The 13,315-nt window shown below is 41.9% G+C and overlaps 2 protein-coding genes across 2 annotated transcripts in view; one reads left to right on the forward strand and one right to left on the reverse strand.

Annotated features, from left to right (window-relative positions):
• Positions 1 to 5,567, forward strand: part of TGM5 (transglutaminase 5) — a 31,084-nt gene extending 25,517 nt beyond the window's left edge. The window contains exons 10-13 of the mRNA XM_078447728.2: positions 2,160 to 2,525; positions 3,075 to 3,235; positions 4,760 to 4,893; positions 5,086 to 5,567. Of these exons, the coding sequence (XP_078303854.1) occupies positions 2,160 to 2,525; positions 3,075 to 3,235; positions 4,760 to 4,893; positions 5,086 to 5,239 (815 nt within the window). The 3' untranslated portion in view covers positions 5,240 to 5,567. The remainder of the gene's footprint in view (positions 1 to 2,159; positions 2,526 to 3,074; positions 3,236 to 4,759; positions 4,894 to 5,085) is intronic.
• The window catches only part of CCNDBP1 (cyclin D1 binding protein 1), a 78,267-nt gene that overhangs the window by 29,766 nt on the left and 35,186 nt on the right, over positions 1 to 13,315 (reverse strand). The window contains exons 12-13 of the transcript XR_009606045.3: positions 8,890 to 9,067; positions 8,546 to 8,589 (exon numbers count right to left, since the gene is read on the reverse strand). The gene's annotated coding sequence lies outside the window, so the exon portion shown is untranslated. The remainder of the gene's footprint in view (positions 1 to 8,545; positions 8,590 to 8,889; positions 9,068 to 13,315) is intronic.

The following is a 13,315-nucleotide window of genomic DNA, read 5'->3' on the forward strand; positions in this document are numbered from 1 at the left end:
GGGAAAATACAGGACAAATAATGCTTTAGTCTAACCATGTCCCAAATTCTTTGTTGTTAATCTGAAACTCGATTTAAATGGCCCTGTATTTTTATTTGCTAAGTCTGGCAACCCTATCAGGGATTCAGAGTAAAGTGTAGAACAGCACCACAGATTTATCCCATCCAAGAGGCAAGGGGCTAGTCAAGGGTTGAAGCCTGCTCCTTGCCGTGTAAAGTCCCTAGCACTTTTGGCCTGTTCCATGCACCGGCTAAAGCAGCTCTGGTGGCAAACAAAGCCTCAGACAAAGAGTGGAAAGTGCTAGAATTTGAAAGTAGGGCACATGGGCATTGAACTAGCAAGCTCCAAGGGGATGTAGGTGGGCAGTGACAGCATTCACTAGAGGTCCATGGGGTTCCAATGTGAGCTTGGGGGTTTGGAGCTATATTCCTTTGGGCCTGAGGGTGCTGATTAGTCAGGCAGTATTTGGTCTTCTCCCACTCAGCCTGTAGAGCCGACCACAGGTGAGCTAAATCTGATTCACATCTCCCTGGGCCCACTCTTGCTAAAGCAGATGCTTTGAGATCCTTTTCTGCCTGGAACGAGGCTTAGAATGACCCCCAGGGCAAGAGGATAAAAAAGTGGCCTCTACCTGGGGAGATTGTGGGGATGCACTGGGGTGAGGGTGGAGACAGTCACTGGGGATAGTGATTGCTTAGTGAAAGCAGTGGGGGTATTATTAGGGAAGCATGGGTGACTATTCCTGCATATCTTGGCTACAGTGCCTCCCCAGTACTAAAGCCACACCTCTCTGGGAGCTCAGCTTGCCTAAATACTTTTCTTTTCTTTTTCTTTTTTTCCTTTCCTTTCCTTTCCTTTCCTTTCCTTTCCTTTCCTTTCCTTTCCTTTCCTTTCCTTTCATTTGCTTTCTTTCTTTTTCTTTCTTTCTTTCTTTTTTTCTTTTTAAACTGTGGCTTCTCAGTTTCTCATTTCCAGGAATTAGTCTACACCTCACCAATCAATTGGTTCTAGAACAGGAAATCACACCGTGCTGCTATCTTTAAGAAGCTTAAAGGGCCTTTGTCTTTCCCGTGAAGAAGGCAGGATAGAGTCTAGGGGTCATGAGCACAGATTTTCATGCTGGGCAGATTTGGTTTCCACCTGGATTCTGCCGTTTGCCAGTTGTGGAATTTCGACAAGTGATGTGACCTCTCTGAGCCCCATTTTCCTCATCTGTATATGGATTATGTTGGTGGTGGTGGTGGTAAGGATGTGGAGAAAAAGGAACTCTCATGCACTGTTGTGGGAATGCAAACTGGTACAGCCACTGTGGGAAACAGTATGGAGGTTTCTCAAAAAATTAAAAATAGAACTACCATATGACCCAGCAATCACACTATTGGGTATTTGTCTGAAGAAAATGAAAACACCAACTTGAAAAAATATATGCACCCTCATGTTCACTGTAGCATTATTTACAATAGTCAAGCTATGGAAACAGCCCAAGTGTCCACTGATGGATGAATGGCTAAACAAAATGTAGTATATGTATACAATGGAATATTATTCAATCACAAAAAGAAAAAAAAGATATCTTGCCATTTGCCACAATACGGATGGACCTTGAGGGCATTATGCTAACTGAAATGAGTCAGACAAAGACAAATACTGTATGATTTTCTCTCTTATGTGTGGAGTCTAAAAAAAAAAAACAAACATGGAAAAGAAACCAAGTTCATAGGTACAGAATACAGATTGGTGGTTACCAGATGAAGGGGGGTGGGATGGGAGAAATGGGTAAAAGGGGTCAAAATGTAAGTAAGTAAACAAGCAAATAAATAAAACAGTGCTAGTGATTTAAGAAAAAACAGTTCTAGGCCTTTCATGGAACTGAAGAGAAGGTCTAAAGGGCCATCTTATCTCTACTGGGGACACCACTTTCACATGGGCACTGCTAAAAAATAATAATAATAAATAATAACAATACATCCCTCTCATGGTTGAGGTGAGGATGAATGGTGTGAAATGCTCAGCAAAGCTGACACTTAGAAAGCTCTTGATGCAAGGTAGGCAGTGTTCATTGTTGGAAACGAGGGTTTTGACACACCTGCGGTGTTCAGCCAAGGCTTGCACTCCTGGGTCACACTGGTCCACAGCCGGTGCCATCTCTGTCCTTCCAGGTTCCCCCCAGGAGAGGCTGGTGTTTATGAGAGCTCTTCAGAAGCTGAAGGCTAGAAGGTCTGAAGGCCCCCACAAAGCAGACTCACAACATTCCACACCTGTGCCACTGAACAGGGACAGCCCTCGGAGCCTGCATATGCCTTCCCTTCGGCCCAGTGATATAGTCCAGGTCTCCTTGAAATTCCAGCTGCTCGACCCGCCCAACATGGGCCAGGACATACGGTTTGTCCTGCTGGCCCTCAACATGTCACTCCAGTTCAAGGACCTCAAAGTGAACCTGAGTGCCCAGTCCCTGCTGCATGATGGCAGCCCCCTGCCCCCTTTCTGGCAGGACACAGCCTTCATCACACTTTCTCCTGAAGAAGGTATGGGCTCTGGGTATGGGCACAGGGATGGTCTGTGTATACAGAGTGGGTTATGGAAATGCCAGTGGGGACAAGCCAGCCAACAAGGATTCTGGGGACACACCCCTGTGACACCAGTCTTCCTAATGTCCCCTTCGGCACAGATTCCTTCTCCCCTCCTTCCCTCCTTTCCTCTCTCTCCCCCTCTCTCCCTCTTTTCCTCCCTCCCTTCTCCTCTTCTTTTTCTTCTCTCCTTTCTCTTCCACCCAATCCCTTCCCTTTACTACCTCAAGGAAAGGAGCCTGGTTTAATAGGGGAAGCCTGAGCTTTGGAGGCCTCCAGACTTTTGTTAGAACCTCAGCTTATCCATTTACCAGTAGAATGACCTTGGGGAAACCATTTTGCCTTTCTTAACCTCAGCCTCTCACCTGAAAACTTAGTGCCTGTTTCACTGGGGCTTAATACATGTTTGTATTAAGCCACTTTCCCAAAGAAAGGTCCCCCAGATCCATCCAAGGCCTAGCTGATTTTCCCAGCTACACTCATCTTATCTTTTTGTTTTCTCCCTAGCAAAGACCCATTCCTGCAGAATTCCCTATTCCCAGTATAGCCAGTACCTGTCAACAGACAAGCTGATCCGCATCAGTGCCCTGGGCGAAGAGAAGAACAGTCTGGAAAAGATTCTGGTGGACAAGATCATCACCTTAGCTTATCCAGGCATCATGATTAATGTAAGTGGCCTGGGGGCCCCTGGAGATCTGGCTGGGGTGGGAGCCCTCTGAGAGTCTGTTCAGGAGAGCAGGCTCTGACTCTTGCCTCTGACTCTTCTGGTGTCCCCAAATACCTCCCTATCAGACCATGAGGCTCAGAACATGTTTTCATCTGAAAACATTGGACAGGATGTCCAATGCCTCAGAACATGAGGCATCAGAACATGTTTTCATCTGAAAACATTGGACAGTATGTCCATCCTTTTGCACCATTAAAAGCCTTATGGATGGACCTTGAGCAGGTTTCATGGAAAGGACAAGGAGAGATGCCTCCCTTGTGCCACCTTCTACTGATGGCTTTCCCCAGGGTCAACATAAGGAACTATGAGCTCAGATGGGAGAAACCTGAGTGGGGAGGAAAGCACTGACTGAGATCAGCTTAGGTGTGATTTGCCATTTCCTGGCTGTGCATTCTTAGACAAGGCCCTGGGTCTCTGCTTCTTGAACTGTCAAATGAGAGGATTAGACTAGCTGGCCTCTGAGGACACTGCCTGCTGTGACATTCTGTGGTCCTCTGAGTGGGAAGACTTCATGGATCTCTTCCAGTGCTATCTCCCCAAGGCCAAGCAGCCTCCTAGACCCTGCCAAATGAGCCTGTGGGGCCCCATGGTGGGGTGTGTCTGGCAAGCCCAGCCACGGGAGTCTGTTTTAGGGAGGGTTTCCAGGTTTGCTTCCATCTGTCTACAGCCTTGAATGTCCCATTGCTTTTCACTCACACACTGGTGTGAAAAGAAATGAGCCAGTTATGTTAAGAAGAAGAAAAGGGATGGAGTGGAAGTGCAATAAAAAAGTGCCAAAGAAGATTCTATCCACTCAAATTATGCATGAGAATCCTTGAGATTGATTAGTTTACACTTGGATGAAATCCTTGGAGCAGAGGAAACATCACTAGAGACTCCAATTTATCAGACTTTTCCATATGCTGGGTTGAGGGATGTAAAATATTTTGTACAAACATCTATGCATGTATAAATGAAACGAAGTTTTACATAACAATATCTTGTGTGATATACACTAATATTTTCTTCTATTTCATTCTTTAAAAACATTAACAACAATCCATCGAGTTGGTTTTAACCCATAGTTGGAAAAACCTGGGTCACAGAAGTCCAGCTCTTCAGGAAATACAACTAAGGAGCAATTGCTTACACAATTGCACAGCTAACATTCTTGAATTCATAACAGAAAAAGTGACCTATAAAATGCCATCAGCACAGAAACTCCCCAGTATGATGATATTTCAGTCATAATAAATTGGGGATTATGGAAAAGAAAGGAAACAGTAAGAAAGATTTTAAAGTCCTAGTCTTACATATAGTAGAACTCTACAAGGAAAAATTTCCAGCAACTATAATAGAAAGCATTAACAGACACTGAAGATACAAGTCATCTTCCTGTTGAAGTGGGCCCAATCAAGGGTTTAGTGAATTGGGGAATGAGATTAATTTTCTGTTCCCTTCCTCTTCCCTGGATTTCTCTGTTTAGGTTTTAGGAGCTGCCATTGTGAATCAGCCACTCTCCATACAGGTGCTGTTTTCAAACCCCCTCTCAGAGCATGTTGCAGATTGTGTGCTGACTGTGGAAGGAAGTGGTCTCTTCAAGAAACAGCAGAGAGTTCTGTGAGTTCTGGGGGTATTCAGCCTTCACTTCCATTTTGTCTTGGGGTTATCACTATCCTTCTTTCTGGTGACAGGTGCCAAGGCCAGTCTCTGAAAACACGATGAAAGAAAAGCCCTGGTTGCTGAGTGGAAAGAGCTTTGGAGTTATCATATTGGGTATGATTTTCTAACATTCTGTTTTCTATGCTACAGCATTGGAGTCCTCAAACCTCAACACAGGGCCAGCATCACCCTGGAGACTGTCCCCTTCAAGACTGGCCAAAGGCAGATCCAAGCTAATCTGAGGAGCAACAAGTTTAAGGACATCAAGGGTTACAAGAATGTCTATGTAGACTTGAGGTTATAAATTTTGGAACAATGAGTGAATGCACAGATTTTAAGCTTCAGGAGAAGGAGCAAGTTCAAATGCAAGCTGTGCCACTCCACAACAGGAGCTTTGTAGGGGTTCCGAAGTAAGCAACAGAGGAGATGTCAGCAATGGATAGTCCCCTGGACCATTTGCACAGCTCCCAAGGAGTCTTATCAGAGACCAGAGAGTCTATGGTGTCCAATCCAGAGTTATGAGATAACACCCAAATGTCTGAGGGCAGTGGTTGGACTTGACCATGACTTACTGCCCCCTCAGAAGACTGACTGAGCAGCTCACTGTCATTTTGTCACTGCAGTGGCTAATGTCCTAGTCCCAATAAATTTCAGTCCTTTACACCCATGTAGTCATCACTTTCCCTCCAGCAACCCCTACCTATTCTCCGGATGCTGGGAGTGTCCTATTGTTTTAACACCTGAGCCCATTCAAGGGTGAATTTCTGAGTGCCTAGTATGTGCCAGCTGCTGTTCTGAGTATAGGAGAGAAGACAGTAAACAAAGCAAAGGTTCTGCCCCCATGGAGCTTACATTCTATTGGTTGTGGTGGGGCTACAGAAAACAAACATGTCAACAGGTAAGTAAGGTACTTACAGATAGTGTGTCCGTCATGATCTAGTTAGGAAAACCAACCCCTGTAAATGTTTCTACATACTACCTCTTTGTATCTTGGGGGAAAATGAGATCTCTCATTTGGCCTTCCTTTGAATCCCTTTCCATGTCACATCCAAGATGTCCCTCAATCCTAAAAGTTCCAGCCTCTTGGCTCAAAATCTGCCAGTGCATTGTGGTGCTGGATGGACCTGGAATGACTGTGGTTCCAGAGAAAACGCCAGCTGATGATGCAGTGAAGTAGATTTTTGGTAGGAAATGAAGTACTCTCAGACCCTTATAATGGCTATAGCTCGTATGTATCCTCCTTGTGAACACAAAGCCACTCCAATAATTATCTCCTCTCAGATGCACCTGCTTTCTCATGGCACCGTGCCAAATTTGGGATGGAGAAAGGCATGATGCACCTGCCCTCCAGGCACTGCTACATGACTAAGACAGCTGTTTTGGGCATATATTAAATGCACACACATTAAATAAATACTTCTATTATATATAAACAAAATGGTAAGTGTAACTGACCAGAGGGAGAGAAGAGGGTGTGGTGAGAATTGCATAGTAGGTTGATGGCCCTATTAAAGAGTAGGCAGAGAACCAGGAGAACCCTAACAGCAGGGACCTGGAAGTAACATATAATTATTTCATTCTGTAGTTGTTGCCTAACAATCATGAAAAATGGTTTCAGGAAAACATTGTGGATGGGAACATCTTACAGAGACAGTGACCTCTGAAGTACTTTTCAACTACCACACCCTCAGACTCTTTCAGGAATCTTGATTTTAACAGTACATTCATTAACTCTTCCACTCGACAAATATTCAGAGTTTCTATAGGGGCCAGGTCCTGAGCTAGGCACTAAGGACACAAGAAGGACCAGGGTCTGCCCTCAAGGAGCTCAAGTCTAAGCATGTGGAAAATGAAAAATGGACAGGAGGTTCTAACACAGAGTGGTGATAACCACCATTGGAGTGAGTGCAAGGTGTTATGGGTGCATAAGGAGAGGCAACTTGTCCAATCTTGGGATTGTGAATTAATGAAGGCTTCCTGGAGGGGAGTGGCATTTAAGCTAAAATCTAACAGACAAGGAGTCAAAGGGGTTGGAATGGAGTAAAGCAGTCAGGAACTGCAAGTCATTCTGATAGCTAGAGATAAGGGTGAGAGGTGGCAAGTAGCAGGAAAAAATGAGTCTAGAGCCAAGGGATGAAGAGCTTCAGGCAGGCAGTCTAAGGAGTTTGGACAGCGATCACCTGCAGGCATCTGTTTCCTTTAAGTCTTGGATCATGGTCTTTGCCTGAAATGTCAGTGCTTAAAGTTGATTCTATTTTGCGGAGCTGAGCAGACTTCATGTGATTTCAGAAGCACTTAAAGGACAAATAGTTCTCCATCCTGGCCTGTCATAGAGGCTTACAACTCCCATCAGAGCATTCCTTTGAGCTAAGGCCTTCCTTGAATGTCAAGGTTGTCTTTCAACTATTCATTTAACATTTATTGAGTACCTATGTGTTGAATATTCTAGGCGCAAGGATAGAGCAGTAACAAGGCAAACAAGGCAAAGGATTTGAATAGATGTCTTTCCACAGACACTATACAAATGGCCAAAAAAAGCACATAAAAAGATGCTCAATATCACTAATCATGAGAAAAATGCAAATCAAAACTACACTGAGATATTAAAAGTAGAAATACCACACAACCCAGTCTACTACTGGTTATTTAATCAAAGAAAATGAAAACACTAGTTCAAAAACATATGAACCCCTATGTTTGTTTGTTTAGTGAAATAAGTCATATAGAGAAAGATAAATTCTATGTGATTTCACTTATATGTGGAATCTAAGAACAAACAGACAAAAGAGACAGACCCACAGAAAACAGACTAATGGTTGCCAGAGGGAAGGGAGTGGAGAAGTGGGTAAAATGGGTGAAGGGGAGTGGGAGGTACAGGCTTCCAGTTATGGAATGAATAAGTCATGGGAATAAAAGGCACAGCATAGGGAATATAGTCAATGGTACTGTAATAGCGTCATATAGTGACAGATGGGTAACTACACTTGTGGTGAGCATAGCATAATGTGAAGACTTGTCTAATCCCTATGTTGCACACCCGAAACTAATGTGTGTCAACTTTTTATTTTTCAAAAAAACCCTCTACATTGAGATATTACATTACATCCATTAGGATGGCTATTTAAAAAAAACAAACAAACAGAAAATAACAAGTATTGGTGGGAATTGAGAAGTTTTTGGTAGGATTGTAAAATGATGCAACCACTTTGGAAAACAGTATGGCAGTTACTCAAAAAGTTTAAAATAGAACTACCATATGATCCAGCAATCCCATTTTGGGTATATTTTCAAAAGAATTGAATGCAGGGTCTCAAAGAGGTACTTGCACACCCATATCCACAGCACTATTCACAATAGCCAGGAGGAAGAAGCAACCCAAATGTCCATCATAGGATGAATGGATAATCAAAATTTGGTATATACATACAATGGAATATTCAGCCCTAAAAGGGAAGGGAATCCTGTCACATGCTACAACATGGATGAACCTTGAGGACATTATGTTAAGTGAAATAAGCCAGTCATAAAGGGATAAATACTGTATGATTCCACTTACATGAAGTATCTAAATTAGTCAAATTAATGATATAGAAAGTAGAATGATACTTACCAGAGCCTGAGGGGAGGGAGTATGAGGGAGTTCAAGTTTCAATTCTGCAAGATGAAAAGGTTTTGGAGATCTCTTTCACAACAATGTAAACATACTTAACAATACTGAATTGTATACTTAAAAATGATTAAGATGATAAATTTTATGGTATGCGTTTTCTACCACAATAAAAAAAAATTTTAACCATCCTATACTGTTTCAACATTTACAACTTTATTAGATAAACAATAATAGCATCCATAACAATGTCAGCAGGAATAAAAATCTCCATTAAATGAGTGCCTAAAAACAAACAAGCAGAACTGGGTTTCAGTCTTTGTAAGCATTGGTCTATTTCCTATTACCTTTACTCCTGGAGTAGAGTCCTTCAGGGGTCCTGATTGAAAACCTGGGGTATTTATTGAAGCCCTTCATCCTGGTGGCCCTGGAACTCCAATTTATATCCTCCATCCCTGCAAGATTGCCAGAAGATCTGCTCAGATTCTCAGGCTGTCATCCACCAATTGTCACTCAGCAAATGTCCTAAAGGGAAAAATTACACTCTGTCAGGCTTACCTCTCTGTGCTTCTCTTCTCCATGAGATCTTGATCCCTTAAATCCTTGATGCCTTGATGCCTTCAGGCAGATATGTGAAATATTTTATTCAGTTTTTCTGGTTATTATCAACAGGGGCTATAGTATCAAACTAGTTTGCTCTATCTAGAAGCAGAAATCCTTGAGAGGTATTAAAAGAAGCCTGAATAGAGAGAACTTCCTAGTGGTAGTTTGGATTATAGGCTAATAATGAAGTCGAATGTATGTATGGGACCTGAGCTGGACCTGACCTATGTTTGAGTCCAGTCTTTACCACAAACTGTGAAATCTTGGGAAATCAGATCCTGGGAGGCTCAGAGATAAACTTCTAGTGTGTGGACACCATGTTTACAGATAGATTGTAATGTGCATTTTTAGTCTCATTTTTGCTATTTTATCTCCATCTCTATTCATCTTTTGCATCATTTTAATATATGCTCTTCTTTTAAGGTTTATTTATTTATTCGAGAGAAAGAGAGAGGGAGAGAGCAGGGGAGGGGCAGAGAGAGATGGAGAGAAAGAATCCTAAGCAGCCTACATGCTGTCAGCACAGAACCTGCTTGGGATTCTTCCTCTCTCTCTGCCCCTTCCCAGCTTGTACTCTTTCTGTCTCTCAAAGTAAATAAATAAAGACTTTTTTAAAAAGTGTTTTAAAAGTCAGAGGTATAACTGACTGAGCCACCCAGGTACCCCAATATATGTTCTTTTTTTTAAGTAGGCTACATGGCCAACATGGGGGCTTAAACTCATGACCCTGAGATTGAGAGTCAGATGCTCCACCAGTTGAGACAGGCAAGTGCCCCTAAGTTCTTTTTTTTTTTTTTTTAAGTAAGTTTAATGCCAATGTGGGGCTTGAACTCACGACTCTAAGATCAAGAGTCACATGTTCTACCAACTGAGCCAGTCAGGCACCACAATATATGCTTTTCTGAAACATCATGTTTCACTGTTAGTCATCTTAAATTCTTTCTGGAAGGAAGCAGTATGTTAATCGATTTACTCATTAATTCACTCATTAAAATAAATATGTTTACTCCCTGGACCTGTTTCCTCACCAATAAAACAGGAATAATGATCTCTTCCTTCGTTTACACAATTGAAGTTTCAGATAATATGAGATAATGTATGTAAAAATGCTTTGTAAAGCAATGTACCAGCATCATTAATTTATTTGAAAGTAGGAGTCCTGTTGAATATCTTTTCTTCCTTGCCCCCTGTGACCCAACCATTAGTGTGTCTTACCAATTTCATGTCCTGCATTTCTGTCAAATCAGTCCACCTCTATGTTCACCATCACTCCCCTGACCAGGCCACCATCATCTCTCACTTAAATCATTATGGCAGACTCTTACTGGTCCTCTCTTTTCCACTTTGGCCCCCAGCCAGCGTGGTATTTTATTTTTTAAATCCATTTTAAAAATACTTTTATTTATTTTTGAGAGAGAGAGAGAGACAGTGCAAGCAGGGGAGGGGCAGAAAGAGAGGGAGACAGAATCTTAAGCAGGGGCTTGAAATTGTGAACTGTGAGATAATGACTTGAGCTGAAGTCAGGAAGCTTAACTGACTGAGCCACCTAGGAGCCCCAGAGTGGTATTTTAAGAAATGCTAATGTGATTGTTACTCCATTGCTTAAAGTCCCATTTGTTAACTTCCCAGAACTCTGAGGATAAAATTCAAAATCCTTAACTCAACTCTGCAAAATTCAGCCCTTGCCTTACTTCTCATCACAGGCTTTGCTCCATCCAGTCCCTTGACCTTCCTTTGATTGTTCCTTCTCTTAGGGCTTTTGCATATGCTGTTCTCTTTCCTCCTATACCGTCCCACCCCTTGCCCCATTGCCTACCTATCTTTCCTGTTTCCCGGCTTAAATTTGCTTTGTCAGGGAAACCTCCCTGGACCTCCACACCTAGGTCATAGAACTTGAAACTTTTCCATTATAGCAGTTATCACAATGGCAAGCAAATAATTAACAGTATAAGCACTTAATACTGTTTCCTTCTGCTGGAATATAAGCTCCTTGTTGGTAAGAACACATCTATCTAATTTATTACTGTATTTATTACCAGTTTCTATTACAGTTCCTGATGAACAATAGTGTTCAATAAATGTTTGTATCATGAATGAATAAATGAATCCTTCTTGGGTATACACTGGCCACTTTGTTTTTCTGCCAGAGGCTGGGAAGTTGAAAGGTGTGGATGTAGTGGGAAGCAGGACTGAACTTTCTGGTCACTCATGCCTCCATCTTCCTCGCATCTCCCATTCTCCTTTCCCCAGCTCAACCAAAACATAGCAATATGTCACAGGCTCCCCCAAAATGCCCCAACTGAAATACTGCCAGAAAGTGGGTGTTTGTGGAGTTCCCTGGGAATTGTATCCGGAGAGATTATCTCTATTAGTACCAAAAGTGAAACAAATCCAAAAAGGGATACCAGCCCATGACTCCCCCATTGCCCTCCCAGAGCCAGAGGACTCACTGTGGTGAAAACAGTCTTTCAGTCTGTCTTTTGGAAAGAAAACAGCCTTTTCTTTCTCTTGCAAGTTTTTGTTATTTTTCAAATAATTACAATACATTGTTGTGGTATAAAGATACTAAATGTGAGAAGTGAGATGATTCATATTCAGAAATACCAAATAAAAGCTGTGCTGTCTAGTTAACAATAGGTTTACAACCTATTGGAAATATGTATCACTCTTCGGCTGGCGCGCGCGCGCACACACACACACACACACACTGGAGTCCCAAACCCTTAGATACCTGACTTCCTGGTTCTCCTTACTCTCTCCATTTCAGGAGCTTATTTTTCACGGGCTTTGCAATGAGCATGCGCCAAATAACTGAGGTCTCTGCATCACCTCAAGAAACGTACCTTTGCTCCCATTAAACTACTTTTTGCCTTACATGGGCATAGGCGACTTCCCGGTAAGGCTGTAACCTCTGTTGTACTCAGCCAATGAGGAATCAGGGGAGGGACTTGCATGGTAGGAGATAAATTGCCTGCTGTAACCACCCCTAGTGTGCCTGTCCATCAGACACCCCTCTTGCAAGAATGTTGATTAAAGCCTCCCTTCACTGTGCTCCGAGTCTCCTCTCCCTCCTTTGACTGGGTCAGTGGGCTTATTTCTTACACTAAAGGGTATACAGAAAGCCTTACACCCAGGCACTGAATTGCCCTACACCAAAGCAATAGCTTTCCAGAAATATTCTACATAAACACAAATTCATATATATTCTCCCCCCACACCATTTATGCAAAGCTAGTATACTATTCACACCTTGCTTTTTGCATTTAATGGTATAACTTGGAGATGGTTCCATATTAATTCATGTAGAGCCAGTTCATTCTTTTTCACATTTGCATGGTTGTCTATTGAATATAATTTATCTATCTAGTACCTTATTTATGGATGTTTATATAGTTTCTGATATCTTGCTATTGTAACTACCAGTACAATCAATATATTTCTATAAATTTCATTTTACATGTTTGGTTATTTGCATTAGAATATGTAGAAGTGAAATAGCTGACTCAAAAATATAGACACTTAGGTTTTGGTAGATATTACTTAATTTCCCTCTATAAAGCTGAATCAATTTACATTCTTACTAGGATTATAAGAGAATAACACTTTCCCACACCATCACTAACTCAGAAAGTTGTCAAACTATTTTATCTTTGCCAATCTGATAGGTGAAAGAAATGATATCCCAGGGTAGTTTTATTTTGCATTTATATTAAATAAGGGTGGACATATTTTTATGTATTTAAGAGAGACATTTGAATTTCCTTTTTTGTGAATGGTCCATCATACCCTTCACCCATTTTTCTATTGGTTTGTTGTTCTTGACTTATTGATTTGCAGATACCTTTTACATTAAGGAAAGTAACACTTTGTGGTACAAGTTTCAAACATTTCTCCCAGTTCATTGTTCTAACATTCTCCCAGTTCTCCCAGGTCATTGTTCATATATTCTAACTTCGTTTATATTAATTTTTTAAGTTTATTTATTTTGATAGAAAGAGAGTGAAGGGAGGAGGAACAGAGAGAGAGGGAAACAGAATTCCAAGCAGACTCTGCACTATCAGTGTGGAGCCTGACGCAGGGCTCGAACTCACAAACCGTGAGATCATGATCTGAGCAGATGTTCAAACAAATGAGCCACCCAGGCTCTCCTAACTTTATGAGTTTTTCCAA

The sequence above is a fragment of the Panthera onca genome, chromosome B3 (genome assembly GCF_046562875.1).
Source record: "Panthera onca isolate mPanOnc1 chromosome B3, mPanOnc1 haplotype 2, whole genome shotgun sequence".
Taxonomy (NCBI): domain Eukaryota; kingdom Metazoa; phylum Chordata; class Mammalia; order Carnivora; family Felidae; genus Panthera; species Panthera onca.